Source organism: Chamaea fasciata, unplaced genomic scaffold (assembly GCF_029207755.1).
Source record: "Chamaea fasciata isolate MVZ Bird 193981 ecotype frontalis unplaced genomic scaffold, bChaFas1.0.hap1 SCAF_10, whole genome shotgun sequence".
NCBI classification, from domain to species: Eukaryota; Metazoa; Chordata; class Aves; order Passeriformes; family Sylviidae; genus Chamaea; species Chamaea fasciata.
In genome coordinates, this window is record NW_027094095.1 from 27992736 (window position 1) to 28013430 (window position 20695).

At 47.5% G+C, this 20695-nt stretch overlaps 1 protein-coding gene across 1 annotated transcript; it reads right to left on the minus strand.

The window, feature by feature from the left end:
- Positions 1-3589: 3589 nt before the first annotated feature.
- DHCR24 (24-dehydrocholesterol reductase) lies at positions 3590-13248 on the minus strand. Its single transcript, XM_066192869.1, has 9 exons — positions 12956-13248; positions 11640-11795; positions 11084-11189; positions 10704-10822; positions 10350-10613; positions 9486-9629; positions 8364-8561; positions 7412-7590; positions 3590-5823 (listed from the first exon to the last, which is right to left on the minus strand). The coding sequence occupies exons 1-9, from the start codon at positions 13211-13213 to the stop codon at positions 5670-5672; spliced, it is 1578 nt and encodes a 525-aa protein (XP_066048966.1). The 5' UTR covers positions 13214-13248; the 3' UTR covers positions 3590-5669.
- Between the last annotated feature and the right edge of the window lie 7447 nt (positions 13249-20695).

Below are 20695 nucleotides of genomic sequence, written 5' to 3' on the forward strand. Positions count from 1 at the left end.
AGCTCAGGGGTTATGTGCCTGAAAGCCTGTCTGGGCTCCTTATTTTTTCCAGCTGTGCTGGGGGAACTTAATAAAGGTACCGCTGTCCCTGCAGCCTTTCACCAAACTGCTCCCCCGCTGCTTTGCTGGGGCTGATTTATGGCATCGGGGCCAAACGCGTGGCCTGAGAGGGGCGTGCCCTGCCCATGGTGAGACTGAAGGGCTCAGCTCCTGTCTGGGGCCTCCCTCTTTGCCCCCAGGGATTTCCGGGAGGAAAAATGCTAAGGATGGGGAGAAGTCAAATGAAAGACCAAGCAGGCAATAGCAGCTGTCTTGAATCAGTCCCTGGCACAGCACCAAAGAGATCAAGGGGTCAGTGTCAGAGTAGCCACTGGGGTGGTGGAAAATGGTTCTTCCCTTTCCAGCAGCAGCCCTAGGTAGTACCAGGCCAGGGCAGAGAAGTCAGGGCAGGTGAGAGACTAAGTGATTCAGTGGTCAAACCTCTCTCCATCCTGCAGAGGATTTGCAGTTTGGTGGCATATCCCATCTGCCCATGGATGTGCTCCTAAACAGCTTAGAGGGTCCGTGACCCCACAGTGCTGGCTCACACCCTTGGCTCACAGATTTGATCCTCTCCAGTGATATTACTGTAACTGCTGGACAATGTTTTTACGCCCAGTGGAGTGGTGGTTGCAGGTCCTGCCTTTGATTTGCCCCTGGGGGAGTTGCTAGGGAATATAAAATTATTGCAGCTACCCAAGGTGCAGGTGCTCCCCCTCCTGGTAACCCTCGGGTGCTTTTAGACAGCTTCTCCTGAGCAGACAACATTTTGTTTTCTCCCTGCCAGGACCTGCTGTTTTCCAGCCCTGTCTGCACAGGGGCGGGGACATTCCCTGGGGAATGGAGATGCTGGGTGCCACAGTGATGGTTGCCATGGCAAGGGCTGCCACCAACCCCGTGGTCCTTGGGGACCAGAGCTGTCAGCATGTGGCTGCAGGAAGTCCTGGGGACATGGGCAGCCAGGTGAGAGCTGGATGTGTGGGGGGAGCTGGACTTGCTGATGTAGCTCTTCTCATCTCCCAGACTGTCTGTGCCTGCTGGGAAGCAGCTCCTTGCACAGGATGGTCCAGGACACCCAGCTCAAGCTGGGAGCAGCCTGGGGTGGAAGCAAGGGATGGGCTGAGCACAGACCACAGAGCACACGCTGCCCACAGGCAGGTGAGCCTGGCAGGAGCTCAGCAGTTACCACGTTACCTCTGCCTGCAGCCTCAGGCCTTTGCCCTTTTCAAGGGATGCTTGGACAACCCTCCCCATTAGTTTTGCTCTGTTTCACCTGCAAGCAAGCAGATGCACTTCACGGCTGAGGGCAGCTGGGTTTGAGTCCTTTTAGGTGCCAGGAGTTCCTTGTATCCTCAAAAAAGTCATCCTCTGCTGCTTAAAAGTCAGCTTTTCCTCTAGCAGCATCAGCAGCACATTGCAGAGCCAGTGCAGGCAGGAGCCCTTCCCTCAGTATCCATATTCCCGGAGCTATATTCACCGTGGCAGCTTCCCCATGGAGAACCAGAACAAAGCCTAAAGGGCTCAAAGCAGACAGGGAAAGCTTTAGTCTGAAATAGTCCACCTTGTCTAGGGATGAACAGCAGGGATCCACATGGCTTCTCTCCTTTATCCAGCTGAGTGAGGAACAGGCAGCTTGAAAGAGGTCAAGACATCTTCGTAATTGGTGGGGAACTTTCAGATTACACTAGAGTGGGGAGGTTGTGACACTGCTGCCCTTCACTGCAGCTGGCAGTAGGTGACTAGTGAGTGTGCTCAAGCCTGCAGGGATAATCAACTCTTCATGGCCTGCTGTGGCCAGAGCTGCTCCTGAAGGAGACTGCCTGGGCTCCCTTTGGTTAAGATGTGCCACTGTTGCATCACTTGCTGAGGTGAGTGGCTCTGGTGCTGGCACAATCAGCCTGGTCCTCAGGGGGTTTCTCAAACTGGGGGAACCTCAGAAGCAGCCAGTGGCCTGCAATTCACATGACAGTGGCTGATGGGACCTGGGGAGGCCCAGGAGCAAAGGACAAGAGAGAGAAACTGCTGGAATTGTACCATGCCTTCCCTGGTAGGGCCAACAGGAAGCGTGACAGAGTATTCCCCGTCCTCTCTCTGCCTGGCTGAACACAGAGAGTTAAAGGAGGGGGGCAATGACACTGCAATTAGCACTAATGAACTATTTTCAGTTGGGACTTTAGAGAAATTACATACATGAGAAGAGGACGCCAGATCCTGCTCATCCTCCCAAGGAATGTGTGATGGCACACGCAGCTCACTCAGGGTTAAACACATAGTTTCAAACTCTGCTACTACTTAGAGGAGTTGCACATACCTGTTATGGGTGGTGTTACCACACCTGAGTAGCCCCAAGTCCACCACAACTCCACAGAGAACTGGGTCTGAAAAAGTGCTACCACAGCAAAGATAAGCAGGGAATGAAAACCTGGAGACAATGGAGAAAGCGAGATGAGCAGAAAATATCAGTAGCAACAAAAGCTGGCCTTAAAAATGTACTTGGAGCACGCTGGTTCTCCTAGAGTTAATTTTATCAGGTCTTGTACAAGTGTTTAGACCAGACAGGAATAATTAAATCTAGGTGTAATTACAGTTAGTTGTGACTGATTAAGTATGCTAATTAATCTGCAATTATCATTTGGTATGGGGAGATAATGGAACACAGGTAAAACTGCAGAGATTTAAGGAAATCCTGGCTATTGTTCCAAAGGAGGAGGTCTCTGAAGGGAAATGCCTGAGCAGTGATGTGGGTGAGGGAGGGTACAGAAATGCTGCTGGGGCAAAAAAGGAGGGTTGTGAAATGCAGCCTAAGCCAAGGCCAGCACTGAGTGTGATTAAAGCAAAGAAGGGCTTTGGCACTTGAACTGCAGCTTCAGCAGGGCTGAGGCACTTGGCAGCCTGGCTTTCTCCCTAGGAAAAGAGCAGTGTACACCCTGAGAGAAGGTGTACCAGCTGTGTACCAGAGAGGGGCAGAAACACCTTCCACCGAGCCTACAGAGCTGCCATGAAGATATTTATCAAGGAGACAGAAGAGGTGGGTGTGAAAACTCCTCAGGCTGAAGAGTGCACTGAGTCCTCGCTCTCACTCTTGGTTGCTCACTCAAGGCAGGGATTAGATTTATTATCATGAAATGAGAAGAATGAACTAACCACCCATTGTCAATGGGTAGCACCTAAATGCAAAATGAGGGTTTGTCCTCCTTGGATAAAATGTCCCAGGGAAAGAATGAAGTGGTGTGTGTGTATGTGTGTAAAAGATTGGGACAACTGGCATCATGAAGCTGTGTAGAACTAGTGGGGAATAACTGAAGGGTTAAAGGCTCAGCTATGAGGTGTTTCTTTTACTGTAGGTGTGTCTTGGGGCACAGATAAGGCTCACAGACTTCAATGACATTCCTACAAACATCAGCTCCCCACCACCTCCCACACAATGCCTTGGGTCTCTTACCCAGATTTCTCTCAGTAATCGCTGGCCATGTGGAACGACGCAAGAAGCATGAGAGAAAATGATAAACAGCTGTTGAAAGGCAAGCAGTCACTCATTAAAAGACACCCCTTGGAACAGTACGCCGGCCAGAGCTTTATTTCCAACAGCCCATACAACCAAAAACCAAGAGCAACAGCAATGATGTGTGTGATTGATACAGTGCAGTACCCAATCACGGCATAGAAAGTTTGCCAATAAATTAAGGAGTGAAAAAACAAACACAGTGCATACCTAAAGATCATCAGTACATAAGTGAAACACAGCCTAAGTAGAAGTATTTGCATATCCTCTAGCTGTTTTAACATTGCCCTTTCAAAGCTAACCAAACCATTCTTGCTCTGTGCAGACTATCATACAAGCACTGGGCTAAAATCATAGCTTCACCCCAGGGACAATTTCCTCGTAGGGGCAGGAAGGCAGGTCACACCCTGAGAATCAACACTTGCCTTCCTGTGTACCCCTGGTGCAGCCAGGAGGCGTGGCAGGCACTCCTGGATCACTGACACAGCTCCGCGGCTCGGGCAGCACTGAGGACACTCTGCACTGGCTGTGTCTCCCCACGGAATGCTGCCCTTGCACAGGATTTCAGGGGGTACCTTACTTGCACACAGTGTGCATCACTGAGTTACAGCCCAAGCTTATTCCTGCTACTGCTTTATCATTGGTTTCATCTGGACCTTAAACATCCATCTATCAATAAATAAAATCATTGGTTTAGCACGCATAATAAAATTACACCTCCCACTGGTAACTGTTTGAGAAGTTCTCCATTTTACCCCCTACACAAGCCTCAAGAAAATTACTTTCCTCTCCCTCAGGCTCAGTAAGGTTTCAAGTAACAATATTCAGTACTGCTTGGACAAGACACAGGCTTGGTTTGGAACCCTGATTCTGGCTACAGGGTCAAAACATTTCCACACTTCTACACTCAACTGTATCAAGTCCATGACTGTGCCATTTTCACCTGCGAGCAGCAGAAGAGGGAACTAACAGTACTTGCTGTTATTTCCTCTCCAGGTGACTGAAACAGTCCTTTTACAAAGCCTATCAACCTAACCCAGCTAAAATGAAAAGCAAAAATGTCACTCAAGTCAGAACCGAAGCCTGTGTGTACCAAGAGTTCACGTCAATAGTTCTTATCCACAGCCACTTGCTCTAACAAACCTCCTATAAACACAGCCTTGACTTCCTTCTCCTACAGGCCAGGACAGAACAGTCTGAGATAAGCCGTATCTTCCTCCAACTGAGTACTTATAAGGCACTAAAATTAAGCCACAACCAAAAAACCCCCAAAAAACACAAACCCAAAAGAAACCCAAATAAACTGACCCAGAAAGAAATTAAAATTTGGCTATATGAAATAGCAGCAATTTTTTTTTCAGTGGTCTACAAAGCCAGAACATTGATACTTTGGGGCAAAAAAAGAAAACCAATGCACTGTCGGCCAACTACAAAACACCTAAAAACTTACATCCATTCGCACTTCATAATCAAAATCAGTACAAATCTGATAGGCACAAGTAAAAAGCATCTTCTTCACACCTCAGTGCTCATTTTTCCAGCAGAAGCCAGGCGTGGGGAGCTCAGCTGCCATGCAGGACAACGTGAGCAGCCCAGCACCGCCATCACACAGCTGGAGGATGATGGAGTGTGGACGAGCCACTGCAGAGCTACTCTACAGGATACTGACTGGAGGCAAATGTTTTTAACATCATGATAAATTAGACAATGTGTTCAGCTTTGGCACCTATTTCTGAGCCCTCCCTCCTGTTTTTCAGAAGTCATGTTAAATATAGCTGTGGTACACAGCTGGTGTAACTCCAGTGTCTTCATCCATTCCCATTATTTTTCTTCTGCTTGGAAATAGGTGAACTCACCTATGTCACTACATTAGATACAAAGGCTAGCACTTCAGATTTCTTAAAAACAATCACTCTGAGTTTGGAAAACTGGTTTTAAAACATACGAAGAAATACTAAACATAAACGTGTAAAGCAGGAATTCATACCTTTAAACATCAATAAGAATGAGCTTATTTGGAGAGCAATAAAGCTTTTTTTTTTTTTTTTTTTTTTTTTTTTTTAAGGATATACTGACTAGCTATAGGTAAATTCCTCTTTCCCTGATTGCTTGGTGAGCTCAGCCAGGCTCAGTGCCTTGCAGCTTTGCAGATTTTGTCATACACTTCTGGAAAGGCATCCTTGCAATTCATCTCCTCCCTCAGCTTGTGGTACAACGAGCCATCAAACATATCCCAGAACTCCTCACGGGTCATGTAACAATCTGCATACAGCATCTGGAAACTGGAGAGAAGGGGAAAAGAAGAGACAGAGATTTAGTATTAATTGAGCCACAAGATTTGATATAGAATATTAAAAAAATAAATCAGTGCAAGCTATGAATAGCAAGTACTTAACAAAACCATCAACAATGCATTTTAAAAACAAGCAAATACAACAGCTCATGTGGATTATGTTGGGACACTCAGCCAATTATGTTTTGTGGATTTAGTATTTTTTTTTCTGCCTATTTTCTTAGGATCCATGTAGGTACAGTCATAGAATCTCATATTTGCCTGCATTACAATATCCATTCAAGACAGATGCCAACAATACATCCTTTGACTTTTTCATTTCTCTGGACACTGAGAATAGAACTAGGAAGGCAAGATACCACCAAATGAGACCAGGCCAAGATAAATTCATAGTGTAAACAAAGCATGGTGCAACAAAGGTCCATTTACAAATTTAATCCTTCTTCAGCTGTGGACTCTTCCTCACTTCCACACTGTGCTCTCCAAGCTGCAGCTATCATCAGAGTACAGCAGCAAAACACAACCTAACATAGAAGCTCTATTATTCTGTGTGATTACAAAACTGGAAGATTAAGCTTTTGTCCATTGTTCATTTCCCAGTGACAGGTAGAAAACAGACCAAACTTCATCAGTAAAGAGCTTTAAATTAAAAGTTTAATTTCAAGTTAATGAAAAAAAAAAAATAAAGCTTAAAATTAACTTTGGGTTGCTTTGTTCTCTGGCAAATCACTTCTTGCAGCTCCAAGTCATTTGCAGTCCCCAAATCATCTTGAAGCAGCCTTGCCATTACTGCTCAGCCACATGGGACATGATCACTGTTAGACTGAGAAGTAGGTCAAAACAGAAATGGGGATAAATTATACTGATGGTGTAAAAATACTGTGTAGTTGCTTTTTGTTCCTGAGAAACCAGCCTGTGGCTGCTTCTCCACTGACACCGCTCCAGCAAATTAGGCTGGCTCGAGTGTGTGACAGATGGTGGGCACATGCCTCACGCCCACTGTGGTCCTGTGTAATAAGAACCCAAGGCAGGGAAAAGGAAGCTCTGGAGCACAAGTTTTGAGGGATGAAAGAATGTCACCAGCCCGGGGACTGACTGCAGGGACAGCCAAGGCTGGCCCCCTGGGCAAGGACATCCTGGTGGCAAGGACGGGGCAGAGCTGCTCCACGATGCTGCAAGGACTGCAGGGAGAGCAGTCCCAAGGGCAGGCAGGGAAGCTGTCCAAACTTTTGGGATTCCTGAATGATGTATTCAAGGATGTATTTTGTAGCAGCAGACTCTACTGGCAGAGCAGCCTGGAGCTGAAAGGTGATCTGAAGTCACCCAGCTCCCAGCTACACCATAAGAACTTCAACAAGTGTGTTCTTTTGTTTGGCTGGTTTCACAATCAAATAATAAAGTGAAATCATATTTAAAAACTCACCAAAATTAGAATTTTAAACTAGTTTTCAATTATTGTGGTAGTTAAATTAATGCAATATTAAATATTGAAGTTCAGTGGGATAAATAACTGTGATTAAACCACATGGATGTGAATTATATGACATTATCACTATTCAGAGGAGTGGGGTCCTTACCCGTGCACACTTCTTACAAACTTTTCCATTTGCCTCATTGAAGCCCTGGCTTCAAACTGTTTGCTTTTGGGCTCTCCATAAGCTCCTATATCCACGTAGAGTTCGGTTTCATTTCCTTTGGGATGGACCATACCAGGATTGTTGGGCAATATGAAAGGACATAACCAAATAGGGTACACCTGCAGGGGCAGGAAAACACTTCATCAGTTATTTTTTAACACAATCATCCTTTAAGCTCTCTAATAAATGTGGCAAAAAGAAAAATTAAGGGAACTTCCTCCCAGTCTCAGACTGAAACCCTTGCTTTCAGCTCTTCCTTCCCAGCTGTGCTGGTGTTGTTTTTAGCTGGACTTTCTAATGACCATAACACAAATAAATTGAAAATGTCCTCCTAGAATTACATCTCCTCCCTTTAAATATTTGAAATTAAAAGGAAAAAAAACAAAAACAAAAACCAAAACAAACCCACAAACAAACCACCCCCGATCTCAAAGCAACAACTGAATAAACATTCTGAGCAAAAAGAGGAGGAAGTGTTTTCTTTTCCAGGTCAGTCCACAATTGAAATTATCAAAATTGAAATTCTACACTAACTAAAATAAATTCAGAAATAAAAGCAAGAAAGGGAAATGAAGCTCCACAGCTGGTGTTTACTGAGACCACAAATCATTTTAGGTGAAGATCAGTTCAAATTCTAGTACATGATAAAAACCTTTTAGAAGTGTTGGCTTCTACCAAAGCTCGAATATTTTATTTAATTCTTCTCTTTTTCAGAAAGCTGTGTTTATTTCTGCTGCAGCCTTGCATCGTGGACTCACAAAGCACAGCACTCCCCAGGACACAACAGTTACCTTTTGCACAAGCAGGATATTATGTCTTAAGATCCAACAGTCACAGATCTTATCACAAACAACCCCGAGGTTTGCTGTGCTCTAAGGAGATGTGTTCTTACATTCAGGTCAACGTGGAAGGTCTGGATGGATTTTTCAAGGCTCTTCATTGGCACCAACATGTCCTGCACAACGTGGTGCTGCTCGTACAGCTTCCTGATGGCTTCTCCTTGGGTGAGCTTTAACAGAGAGATTTTGGGGGGGACCATCCAGCCAAACAGGTATCGGAACACAGGGTTGTTGCCAAAAGGAATGATGTCCTTCAAAGAGGAAAGAAAAAAAGAGAGTTTAACCGAAGAATGTGTAAGTGGACCAAAAAGAAACACTTCAGAGTCCTCAGGGCAATATTAAGCCAGATTTTCAATAAACCTAATTGCTGATGCTTTGCTGAAGTACTAAAATACAAATTAGCAAATTAGAGGGGCCTGGACTGCACTTGGCCACAGAGCCTTGCCCCAAGCCTCCACTGGTTACCACTGATTTTCAGTTTTATGAATCACAACATACCCAGCCCCAAATAATTTCAGATAATGAAGTTCAGAGAGCAACAGGCTATTAAATTGCAACAGCCAAGGGAGGAGTGCGCAAGGAGCTAACCTAACAGAAGTTTTGCAAGAATAACTAAATTTCTCAAAAGCATTTTAAAGCTGTAAAATTTTAATTACCACCTTCACAGCTAACTCCTGTTTACCTTCTCTGCAGTGGCTGAAAGGATCTGGTACCTCACTCCAGAGATTCAAAATTAAGTAATGGGAATATGTCACAACGTCAAATAAAGTTTTGTGTACACACGGCAATAAACACATTTATGAAACTCAAGGTAATGACCAGATTATATAATTACTTTAGGTGGGGCAGGTTTTCAGCCAGAATTTCACATTCATGTTTTTTCCACCATCTGAATTTCAAAATCACTCAGTAAGTACAAAAATTTAATGCTGAAATACATACTTAAGGTCTAAATTCAGAAAAGCACTACACCAAAAATTAGGAGTTTCTGATACAACGCCTCATATGTGAAGAAGTGTCTTTGGATTTGCTGTATGCAAATGCAGGATTAGTACGTAAATTTGCCACAAACTTTGCCATTTTTTTCTGCCATGAAAGACAGAGGTTGCTGCCAAGGGGAAGAAGGTACATTGTACCTTCCTGCAGATATATCTGAATTTTGGAACTGGTCTTACTTGGAGCTCCCAGAAGATGCTGCGAGTATGTCTGTGGTAATAATGTCTGGAAGGAATGTATTCTACTCCAGTCCTGTCAGCTTTCAAATACTTCTCCACATGCTTAAAGAACCAGGGCTTGTAGTAGTTGCCAATTCTGTTTATCTAAAAGGAAACATTCATTCATTAGGTAACAGTTACACCTTGCTAAACAACAGAATTGGTCCCCAAATTCCTTTCCTGGGAGGAATCTGTGTTATACCCTCAGGATAAGACTGTCACAAGACATCTAGGGAGCCTTCACTCCACCACCTGCAAGGCTCCTTCTCCCCTTTCTTGCCATTAAGGTATAAGTAAGGCTTGCCACTGACAAGCTATTCAAGAGCCCATGACTGTGACAGAACTGAATTCCTAAAGTGCCAATCTCTAAACCCACCATTAACCCAAAATCCCACATGGCAGAGAGGAAACATCCAGGTGGAGGGCTGCATGAGCACTTAGCATGCCCCTGATATGTTTTTATTAATAATAACAGAATTAAAAGCTTGCTGGGAAGAGAGTTACTCTGGATAACTGCAGTTCAAAGCAGCATTGTTCAGTCTATGAGAAAAGATCCTTCTCTTCCTCCCCAGGTACTGCAGTGAAGAGTCTGTAGACTGAATTATTTGCTAGAACAATGAAATCAGTCGGTCATTTCTCATCAATGAAAGATTTAGAGAACAGACTCTGTTATAGTAGGAAAGGGTAATACTTTAAAATATTCTGATGGACTGATCCAAATCTTAATCCTATGTTAAGAGATTGTTCCAATTTTATAATGGTTTTATCCTAGTGCAGCTTCAGTTAGACTTTGGGAGTACTTTTTCACCGTGAGTCTTTAGTTACCTTGCTTTGCTCAGCTTCATCAGTCAAGAGTCCTGTCATGATGACTGCTTCATCCAAGGAATACATAAGTCCTTCCACAAAACTATTCTCCTTTTTCTTAGACTCTTCAGTGAACTTCTCACAAATCTTCTGCAGTCCTCTCACTGGCTGGTAATGTATTTTGACATATTTCTTGGCAGGAATCATTTTTATTTCTGCTGCAACCAGGAAACCCAGAGTACCACAAGACCAAGGCACTGCATAAAATAGGTCTGAGTTTTCAGTCTGCAAAAAGTACGTCATACTAAATCATATATCCAAACCAATAACTGTCAATGACATTGTAAATGATAGCAAAGTAACGTTTTGTCTTACTGGTGTACATCTCACAAGGCTTCCATCAGCAAGAACAAGCTCATAAGCCACACAAATGTGCTGAAAAAGTCCATAGATATGGGATGAAGACTCAATGCCAGTTCCCATGATCAGGCCACCTTATCAAGAGAGCACACAACAAATCAAATGAAACACACCTTGAAATGTGGGTGATTTATGACAGCAAACCCCCACTTTATAAACCCATTTAAGACTATTTAAAAAGAAAAAAAGTGCTTATAACATAAATACCACAAAGAACATAATGTTCAACAGAGTATTTCCAGAACCTTTAAAACAGTGCAATGTTTTACTGCATAAAAAACCCCTAATGAAAGTACAGCAGAATCAGTGAGTCTGTTGTCATCAGCGACCCTTACCTACTGTGAGATCATCAAGCTCTGGTACCACAGGAATAGTCCAGCCCATGGGATTCAGGTATGCAGTCAGCTGGCCCATGGACACCAAAGGCTCCACACGGACAACCTAAAAAGAAAAAAAAACCAAACCAAAAAAACAAACCCACCCCCAAGATCTCAACAAACATAAATTCAGAGTTCAGCATTAATGATGACAAAATATGGCTAACCGGATACACTTCCATCTGTTATCAGAACTCAGAGACTCACTTTCCTAAGAGAGCTACTAAAAATAGTGGGAACTGTTTAGTGATTCCTCCTCTGCCTCAACATCTTGTTGCTCAGTGCCCAAACCCATAAATCAATCTGGTCTTTTAGACTTCAGCGCATAAAAGCCAAGCAATTCCATATGCTGGGTTCTTCAGATAGAACAATCCAAGCACACACTGCAAACCCTTGAAATTTGATAGGTCTGCTACAAAATTTTGCTCTTTGTGGGATCTAATCCCTTCAGCTCTGAGCATTGTCAAAACTGTAAAATCCATTACAGTGAACGCTTTGTGGTGGGATCTGTTACCTGTCTTTCACTGTCCACTTCCAGAACATCCATTAGATTGATCATGATGTTCTTGTGAGTCTTCTTGTACTTGCCAACACGGAGTGACACAGTCAGCCAGCCGGGCCGGCCCGTGCACATGTATCTCTTGCTGCCTTCCTTCTTCCATTCCCGGACCTGCAAGAGCCAGTAACTGTCAGAGCAGGGATGCTTTGGAAGTCTCTCTGCAGACCTCTGAACTTCTAAATAAAATACGACCAGAGTGGTTAATTATGTAGAGGACACATTTCTAATATCCTGTAGCTCTGGGGTTTTCTGTTCGGGGAGGGATTCAGAAAGCAAACAAGACACTAACAGAGAGTTAATAAACCACTCCTCTAAGGGAGGTGTTATCACTGTTATAATCTTAGTTCTAATCCAAAACACACAAAAAGTGGCCTAAGCCTGCAAATGACCAGGCAAAGAGCGAAAACCTGGTCTAGTGGAAGCAACGTTGAGCAGCCTGGTCTAGTGGAAGATATCCCTGCCCATGGCAGTGTGGGATTGGAGTAAGATGATTTTTAAGGGTCCCTTCCAACCCAAAACCTCCTAGGATTCTACGAAAAGTTGAGAAGGAAAATGTGTAAGCCATACGTATGAGCCATGAATTCTGCAAAGCCACAGTGGTTAACACTCAGAGAACAAACAATTGCATCTTCTCCAAAGCTGAGTTGCTACTACAGCTGGCAAAAAAACCCCTCAACCAACAGCCCCAACCCCTCTGAGAACAACGCCACGCACATTAACATCCATCTGTATCCGCGATGTGACCGACAAGGCAGGAAAGAGAAGCGGACGTGACAGAATTACCACGAACACCAGGGAGCAGAGAATCACTACAGACATCTGCATTTCTGGGCGGAGGAAAAGTTTAATCTCCCCACGAAGCACCTGGTGGACCCGGCGGTGCGGAGCAGCGGGATGCGGGCGGAATCCGAACACGCTCCCGAGCCCGCGGTTCCGAGACTGATGTTCCCATGCTGCACGCACGTGTGTCCCTGCGCCCGCTGCCCCAGCCCGGCTCACTGCCCATCCCTGAGGATACCGCAGTGCCACAGCCGCAGGGAGGCAATTCCACAGGAGTTTCAGTGGGACAAGAACCCTGCTAGGGGGCTGAAAGCCCCGCCGGCGTTTATGCCTTTGCTTTTCCCCGCTCCGGTTGGACTTTGCCCCGGGTGCGGAATGGCGGGGGGGGGGGAGGACAGGGATGAGGGGATGACAGAGAGCGGGACAAGGACACGCCGTGCCCTCACAAAGCCGTGGCACCCCGGGGGCCCCGCGGTCCGGTCAAGCCTCACCTGCTCCTGGATGTGCCGGACGCGCTGGGCGTGCTGCCGCGGGGCGCTGTGGAGGCGCCGGACGGCCCATGCGCGCAGCTGGTAATAGATGTCGAAGAGGATGGAGAGTGGCATGAGAAAGAAGCAGACGAAGACCCAGCGGTGGTGCACCAGCACGGCCTCCAGCCCGCGGTGCCGCACCCACAGCAGCAGGAGCAGCAGCCCCGCGCCCACAGACCACAGCGCCGACATGACGCCCACCGCCCGATCGCGCTCCATCACGGCCGCGCTCCCTTATGGGACCCCGCCATGCCGCGCCCGCCGCTCGCGCGCTCGCCGCCCGGACCACGCCCCTCCACCCCCATTGGCCGAGACGTGAGGAGAGGGGAGGGCGACGGCCAATCGGAGAGCTCCGCGGAGATCGGACCAGGCGCTGAGGGCGCCGATTGGCTGCGGGCGGCCGGCCCCGCGCTCCCCCTCATCGCCGCGGCCACCGGGGCCCCCCCCGGGGCGGGGGTGTCACCGCCTGGGGACAGCGGGGAGCACGGCTCAGAGCCCCGGGCTGGGCCGGGAATGGGGACCGGGACAGGGTCCGACCCCCGGGCAGGACTGGGAATGGGGACCGGGACAGGGTCCGACCGCCGGCCAGGGCCGGGAATGGGGACTGGACAGGGTCCGACCGCCGGGCAGGGCCGGGAAGGGGGACTAGACAGGGTCCGACCCCCGGGCAGGACCGGGAATGGGGACTGGACAGGGTCCGACCGCCGGTCAGGGCCGGGAAGGGGGACTGGACAGGGTCAGACCGCCGGGCAGGGCCGAAAAGGGGGACTGGACAGGGTCCGACCCCCGGGCAGGACCGGGAATGGGGACTGGATAGGGTCAGACCCCCGGGCAGGACCGGGAATGGGGACTGGACAGGGTCCGACCGCCGGTCAGGGCCGGGAATGGGGACTGGACAGGGTCCGACCCCCGGGCAGGACCGGGAATGGGGACTGGATAGGGTCCGACCGCCGGTCAGGGCCGGGAAGGGGGACTGGACAGGGTCAGACCGCCGGGCAGGGCCGAAAAGGGGGACTGGACAGGGTCCGACCCCCGGGCAGGACCGGGAATGGGGACTGGACAGGGTCCGACCCCCGGGCAGGACTGGAAATGGGGACCGGGACAGGGTCCGACCGCCGGGCAGGGCCGGGAAGGGGGACTGGACAGGGTCCGACCCCCGGGCAGGACCGGGAATGGGGACCGGGACAGGGTCAGACCCCTGGGCAGGATCGGGATTGAGGACCGGGACAGGGTCTGGCCCCCGGGCAGGGCCGGGAATGGGGACTGGGACAGGCTCAGAGCCCCGGGAAGGGCTGGGAGAGCTGGGTCAGACCCCTGGGCAGGGCTGGGAATGGGGACCAGGACAGGGTCGGACCGCCGGGCAGGGCCAGGCACTGGTCCTGAGACAGGGGCTGAGGGGGTACGGGGCAGAGGACAAGGACTGAGGCAGAGGGGACCCCCCAGTCAGGGTGGGGGACAGACAGGTCCTCGGTGTTGCTGTGGTGGCCAGTGTCTCCCGGGCAGGGGGTGTACCCTGGTGCTTTTCGGTTGGGGTCTGGAGCAAAGCGCCTCCACATCCCTCACCTGTGCACCCCTCTGGTGGTGTAGGCACCAGAGAACCCGGCAGTGCCGGTGTGTGTGACAGAAAGTCCAAAATGTCATGCAGTTCCATTTCTAGAATAAAGAAGGGGCCACCTCCCTCCAAAACATGGCTTGCTCTCTAAAACCCTGGCAGGAAATTCCTATCCATGATGGAACCATGTGACAGAAGATAAATAAAGTCTGTGAGAAACATGAGACTTTTGCTTTTTCAAGTTAAAATCCCTCACGGGATGTGCTGCTTTAGAGGACAGTAACAGAGGTTCGATGACAGCCCCAGGAGGTCCTGGCACAGCCAGTGCTGTCAGGAACCCTGGAATGGCAGAGACTTTGCCATGGCACCGCTGGGTTCAGAGAGGAGCATGGAATCGAGGTGTTCCCTAAGAACGCAACCATGATAATGTAGCACAGGTGTCAGGTGCTGACCCCTCCTCCTTGCCAGCAGGAGAAATGCTGACCTTGTCATTTAGATGATTGATAGCTGGGAGATGGGAACTTCAGACAGGGAGGGATCAAGGCTCAGCTGTGGCAGGCCAGCCACACCTTTCTGCTGTCTGCAGACAAATTGAAGGCTTTGTTTTGAACTACACTTAATGATTTCTTGGAATCATTCACAGAATAGTTTGGGTTGGAAGTACCTTAAAGATTACCTAGTCCCAACCCTTTGGCCACGGGCAGGGTCATCTTCCATTAGAACAGTTTGATCAGGTCCCCATGCAACCTGGCCTGGAACAATCCCAGGGACGGAAATTTTAACACACTACTTTTATGGGTTTTGAGCCACTGCTTTTATTGAAGGACTAGACTGAGACGTCACAGCTCTCATATTTGGAAAGGGTCTCCTAATTTCCAGACTAAATTTATTTATAGCCAAATTATATTTGTTGCTCTTTTGCCTAGTCTGCTCACTAGCTCTTCTTACATCTGAGCTGATTGATGTTATCTGCTTTTATTTATCAGTTCATTTGCTGACAGAAATTATTCATGCAAAAGAAGGTTCCCATGCCCTAAGAGAGGTTATTTTAACCTCTCTGAAGGACCTAAATAATTATTTCTGATCTGAATGTGATCAAGCACTGGGCTTATTGAATAACAGCATCATTTATTCATAAGGGGATATTTATGCCTTCAGTGTAAATACTATTTTGAAATTGTTTTTATGAAGAACCATTAGAAGTCCTTATAATGTTTTTCATGTTTTGCCCTTATTTTTGTAAGGCCCTCGGCAACAGGAAGGGGGTAGGTGAGCTCAAAGGTCGTGATGTGAAACTACTTTAAAGCAGAGGAGTGAACCACTGTTCAGATTATAGTCAAATTGCTCCTGTACCTACTAATGCCAGGCATAGAAAACACAGGGATGACAAGGGGTTGAGGGAAGGGGAGATAGATATTAGAGATGCTGCTGGTTTTCAGTCCTAGTTATTCTAGTTATTCGAGCTAAACATCATCCAAGGGTCTATGTAGGCTTAGGAAAACATCATCTGCAAATCTGGTTGGAAGAGCTAAGGTTCCCTTGGTAGCTTGGTGAGACTAAAATCCTTGATTTCTTCAATTAAATTAACATTTTAAGTGTGTTTGAGCTGTTAGTGCTTCTTAAAAAAGCAGTCCTTTTCCCTTCCTCTCCTCTCCTCTCCTCTCCTCCCTCCCTCCCTCCCTCTCCTGCCATCCCATCCACCCACTCATGCTGTTCTGGGCATGCTGTGCAGTACAAGTGCTTCTGCTGTCACTCAGTAAAACAGGTTGGAGAAATGATCTGACTGAAGAATTAAACATTTTCTTTTTCAATTATTTTTGTTTCCTGCCTGGATCAGCTCCCTGGTGCAGCTCACCCCACGCACGCTTGTGCTGGGAGCAGAGCAGCGGCCTGGCATTGACCGTGACAGAGCTCCCCATCCTTTTGGGGACAGCTCATCCCAGACAACCCTGCCAGGACTCTGTTCCTTACCCAGCAGGGCTCAGTGGTACCCATGCAAAGGCTTTTGGATGCAAGATGCAGCTGTTTGTTCAAGGAGACAGGAAGAAGGAGCACAGAGTTGTGGAATCATAGAATTGTTTAGGCTGGAAAAGCTGTCTAAGGTCATCAAGTCCAGCTGTTCCCCCAGCACTGCCAAGGGCACCACCCCAAGTGCCACATCCACACAGCTTTTAAACCCCTCTAGGGATGATAATTCCACCACTGCCCTGGGCGACCTGTTCCAGTGTTTGATAACTCTTTATGTGAAGAAATCATTCCTGATATGCAATCTGAACTTCCCCGGCACAGCTTGAGGCTGCATCCTCTTGTCTTGTCCCTTGTTCCCTGGGAGAGGAGCCTGACCCCCACCTGGCTCCAAGCTCATTTCAGACTAAGAAAGTTCCCTCTGAGCTTCCTTTTCTCCATGCTGAACTCACCCCAGCTCCCTCAACCTCAGACATGTGCTCCAGACCTTTTCCCAGCTCTGCTGCCCTTCTCTGAACACACCTCAGCCCCTCAATGTCTTTCTTGTCATGAGAGGCTCCAAAATTCACAGAGGATTCGAGGTGGGGCTTCATCGGCACTGGGCACAGGGGGACAATCACTGCCCTGATCCTCCTGGCAGCACTGCATGGTCATAACATACAGAGCATTTGAGCCGCACACAGAAGCAGGCTGAAGAGTTCTGTCTCCGTAAGAATAATACCAAGAGGCCTTCAGTGGCACCAAAGGAAGGCATTGAAAAGCATTAAAAAGCCCATTTTTTTCCTTACAAACTCTCACAGCCCTGGTACTGACTGCCACAGAGCTGTTGCTGAGCAGTACCACGATGTTGAAAGGACAGGCATTTAATAGGAATAGTTATGAAAACTAATGAAGAGTTTAGGAAAGACTGCAAGCCTGCTTAAATCCGTAAACAAACCAGCCAAAGGTTACTCGAGGTTAGGTGTCACCTTCCAGGTTTTCCTGCACGTTGGTTTGGTACAAAGCTGGAGCTGTTCGAAACGGGAGCGTTTCTGAGGGCTGGAGGGAGGTGGTGCTCAAACTGCTTGTGAGAAGCTCCCTCTGCTGAGGAATCCAGAGCATGCTCGGTCGCCCTGAAGGAAAAGCCTGCAAGGGAACGTAGTGTGCCTGTGGTTACCTGATGTTGTTCCATTTACCAGCTTCCGGATGTTTTTTTTTTTTTTTTTGAAAGGTATTTATCAATGGGATATCTGTTGCCCAGGACCTATTTCTCAAATGTTTCATGTGAGGGAGTAGATGTGTGTGGTGGCTTGAGGAGGAGGAGGGCAGAGGGTTTGCTACAGCAGCTGTAGCTGGGGTGGCCCTTGGGAAATCGGTCAAAAAAAGGAAAAATGCATTTTTAGTTACTTTAGAAACTTCCAGATAGCTCTCAGGGGAAGCAAAACACCAACTGAAGGCTTAGACAAGGTTAGACTGATGAGGCTGTTTTAGGTGTAGGTGGACCTAATGTGGAAGAACTTGTTTAACATCTGTGGTGGGGAAAGCTCTCCATGTGGATCATCCCCCCCTGTCCAGCACACCGAGTCCTTGGGATGACTTTGCTCTTTTTTCCTTTCCTTCCTCTGTCCTCTCAAGGCTGCAGTCACTCTGTTCACATTGGAAAGGGCTTCACCAAGAGAAGGAATAACTGGTGCTGCAGGAATCAAGGATTCCTGGGCTGTATCGCTTGTGCTCTGACACCAATCATGTCACAAGGCCCCACTCCTCTGGTGATGAGCTATCGTAAGTGGCTGGTGGGACCCATCACCACTGTGGGGGGAAGCAGATGCAGGATGTGGAGTGAAATCAGGAATACTGACGATGGCAGAGTGTGTCCTATCCTTCAGTGGCTGTGCTCTGCATCAGAAGGCAAGGTCAGCTGCTGGTCAGCACGTTCACAGAGCCACCAAAAAAACCCTCAGTGCTGCAGAACGTACCAGAGCTTTCATGTATTCTCTGTGATGTGCATTAAATCCAGCTTTGCAACTGCCTGTGAAAGGATACCCTGTCTGGGATTTATAAAAAGAATCACTTGTCTAAACAGAGAGCCAGACTGGGAAAGGAATTCAGCCCTCCCTTCATTGTCACCGGGGTAGTGTCCTCTGTGGCTGAAACTAAATGGCTGTGGCATGGTAGTGGATGTGGAGAGCTGGTTACTGAAGAACTTGGGGTTCCAGCACTCAAACTACAGGCTGAGGGAGGCCAGACTCCTCTGGGTGAGCAGTGGGGGACAGCAAGCTCATGGCAACCATCAGTTGGCTTTACAGCCCTGAGAGTGAGGAGAAGTGGCTGAAGAAACTCTGATGCTCCCCTGTCTCCTATCAGTGAGATCCTGGGGATGCTGACTGTGCTGGGCATCAGAAATGATCTGCAGCCACTGAAAGGCAATAAATGCATTATTTCAGACTTGTAACAAAATGGACACAAGTGCCAGTGACTTCCAGGACGCTCAGGGTGAGCTGTGTCATGAAGGCAGTTGTGAATCACAGCTGGTAGGGAGTAACTGCAGGGTACTCTTTCCCATCACTTGCCTCTGGAATCTTCTTGCTTGGAGTGGCAAATGCTGTGGGAACATGCAGGAATCACTCAGTGATGGTGAAGCCTTGCCAATGTCACCAGAGGAAAACACAAGTTGTTTTTCCGTACAGGCCAAGTTTTTTCTCCCCTTTTCAGCTCCCAGCAAACCTGCCTGTGTGTTTAGTCTCCCAGTACCAGATGTACTTGCAGGTCCTTTTCCTCCAAATAAAGCTAAAGCTTGCACTGCCTTGGCTGTAGCCATTCTCTCTGTCTGGTGCTGTCACTCTGTCACCTGTCTGCTTTCATTTATTTCAACGTTTTAAAAATTTCATGGGCCCACACCCAGATGATGTAAACTGATAAAACTCCAAGCTATGCTCCAAAAACATCAGTGTAACTGTAGGATCTGGCCCTTTGGGTTTACTTACCGATGCCAAAGAAAAATAGAAAAGCTGTGAGCAAAGCAAAAAGAAAAGGAAAAGAATGGCTAAAAAAAAAAAAAAAAAAAAAAGAGTTTAAGATGTTGGTTATATAAGAGTCATATAGCTGTTAAAGTCACCTAGAATATCCTTTTAATAAACGAAGAAATCGCAGCCAGATAAGTTAATAATTAAGGCTGACAAAAATACACCATTGTTCCATTAATAAGGAACTGTATTGGTCTTATTGAAGATAAATGGAGGCGTATTTAACGTGGCTCAGTGCTATGCTGATAGACTACAAATGTCCTTTTTTTTCACTAGAAAACTCAGTATAAAATCAGGTCGAAAGCTGATTGCCAGTATTTGTTCCCTCCAAGTTGCTCGGCTCCTTTCAACAGCAGCTGTGCCTTGGAAGCGACTCCCACGTGTATGGAACTGAGCAGAAGGAATCTGGAGGCTTTGAGAAGAGGTTCCTGCCCTTTTCTGTGGAGAAGAACAAGATGTGCTCCCATGTGTGGATCATCTCATGGAGATACAGAACGATTTTCAGACTGAGGACTGGATAAATTGTCCAGTCCTCAGCTCTGCAAGTCAGCAGCTGGAATAGGTGTCTGCACAGAAGGTGATGAGGATGTGATTGCTCAGTTTCCTTAAATACAGGAAATTTCTGTAGAATCCAGTTTGGCAGACTTGGCTGGAGCCATACCTAGTAAAATGAGACAGCAATTTCAGTACCTTCTGACACAAACTCCAATTTTTTCATACTTCCAGTAAGCATCAAAATATGATTGCTGCAGCACTCTGCCCATGGGGAAAAGTGGCCTTTCAATACCCTCCCACAGAAACCCTGTGACTCAAATAAATCTGAGAATGGGTAAATGCACTGATTCTGCCCCCAGCTCATGTTAAACCCCAGGTGCACTTCCAAGCCCCTCATGTGCTGAGCTGCAGACTCACACAGCTACTTTCTGTCTCCTCCTGCCCTCTCCATCCTTGGCAAGGCCCGTTTGTTTACAGAATACTTAAGGAAAACATTGAGAAATCAGCCAGCAATAAAGCATTGTCATCCTAGAGTGGTTAATTACCATTATCTGTGGTTTCAGTCCGGAGCCTGTAATAAGCTGCGAACTTTTATTGCACTGAGGTGTCTGCTTACATCCAGGCTAATGCAGGATATAGGGATGGGATGAATTTTCCCTCCTGCTGGAACTGGCAGAGTGAATCAGG

Coding starts and splice junctions, on each gene's coding strand:
- DHCR24 (XM_066192869.1), bottom strand. CDS start 13,213: ATGGAGCGCGATCGGGCGGTGGGCGTCATGTCGGCGCTGTGGTCTGTG. Junction 11,190..11,639: donor AAGTGGACAGTGAAAGACAG/GTAACAGATCCC, acceptor TTTTCTTTTTAG/GTTGTCCGTGTGGAGCCTTT. Junction 5,824..7,411: donor TTTGTAAGAAGTGTGCACGG/GTAAGGACCCCA, acceptor CCTTCTCTCCAG/TTTCCAGATGCTGTATGCAG.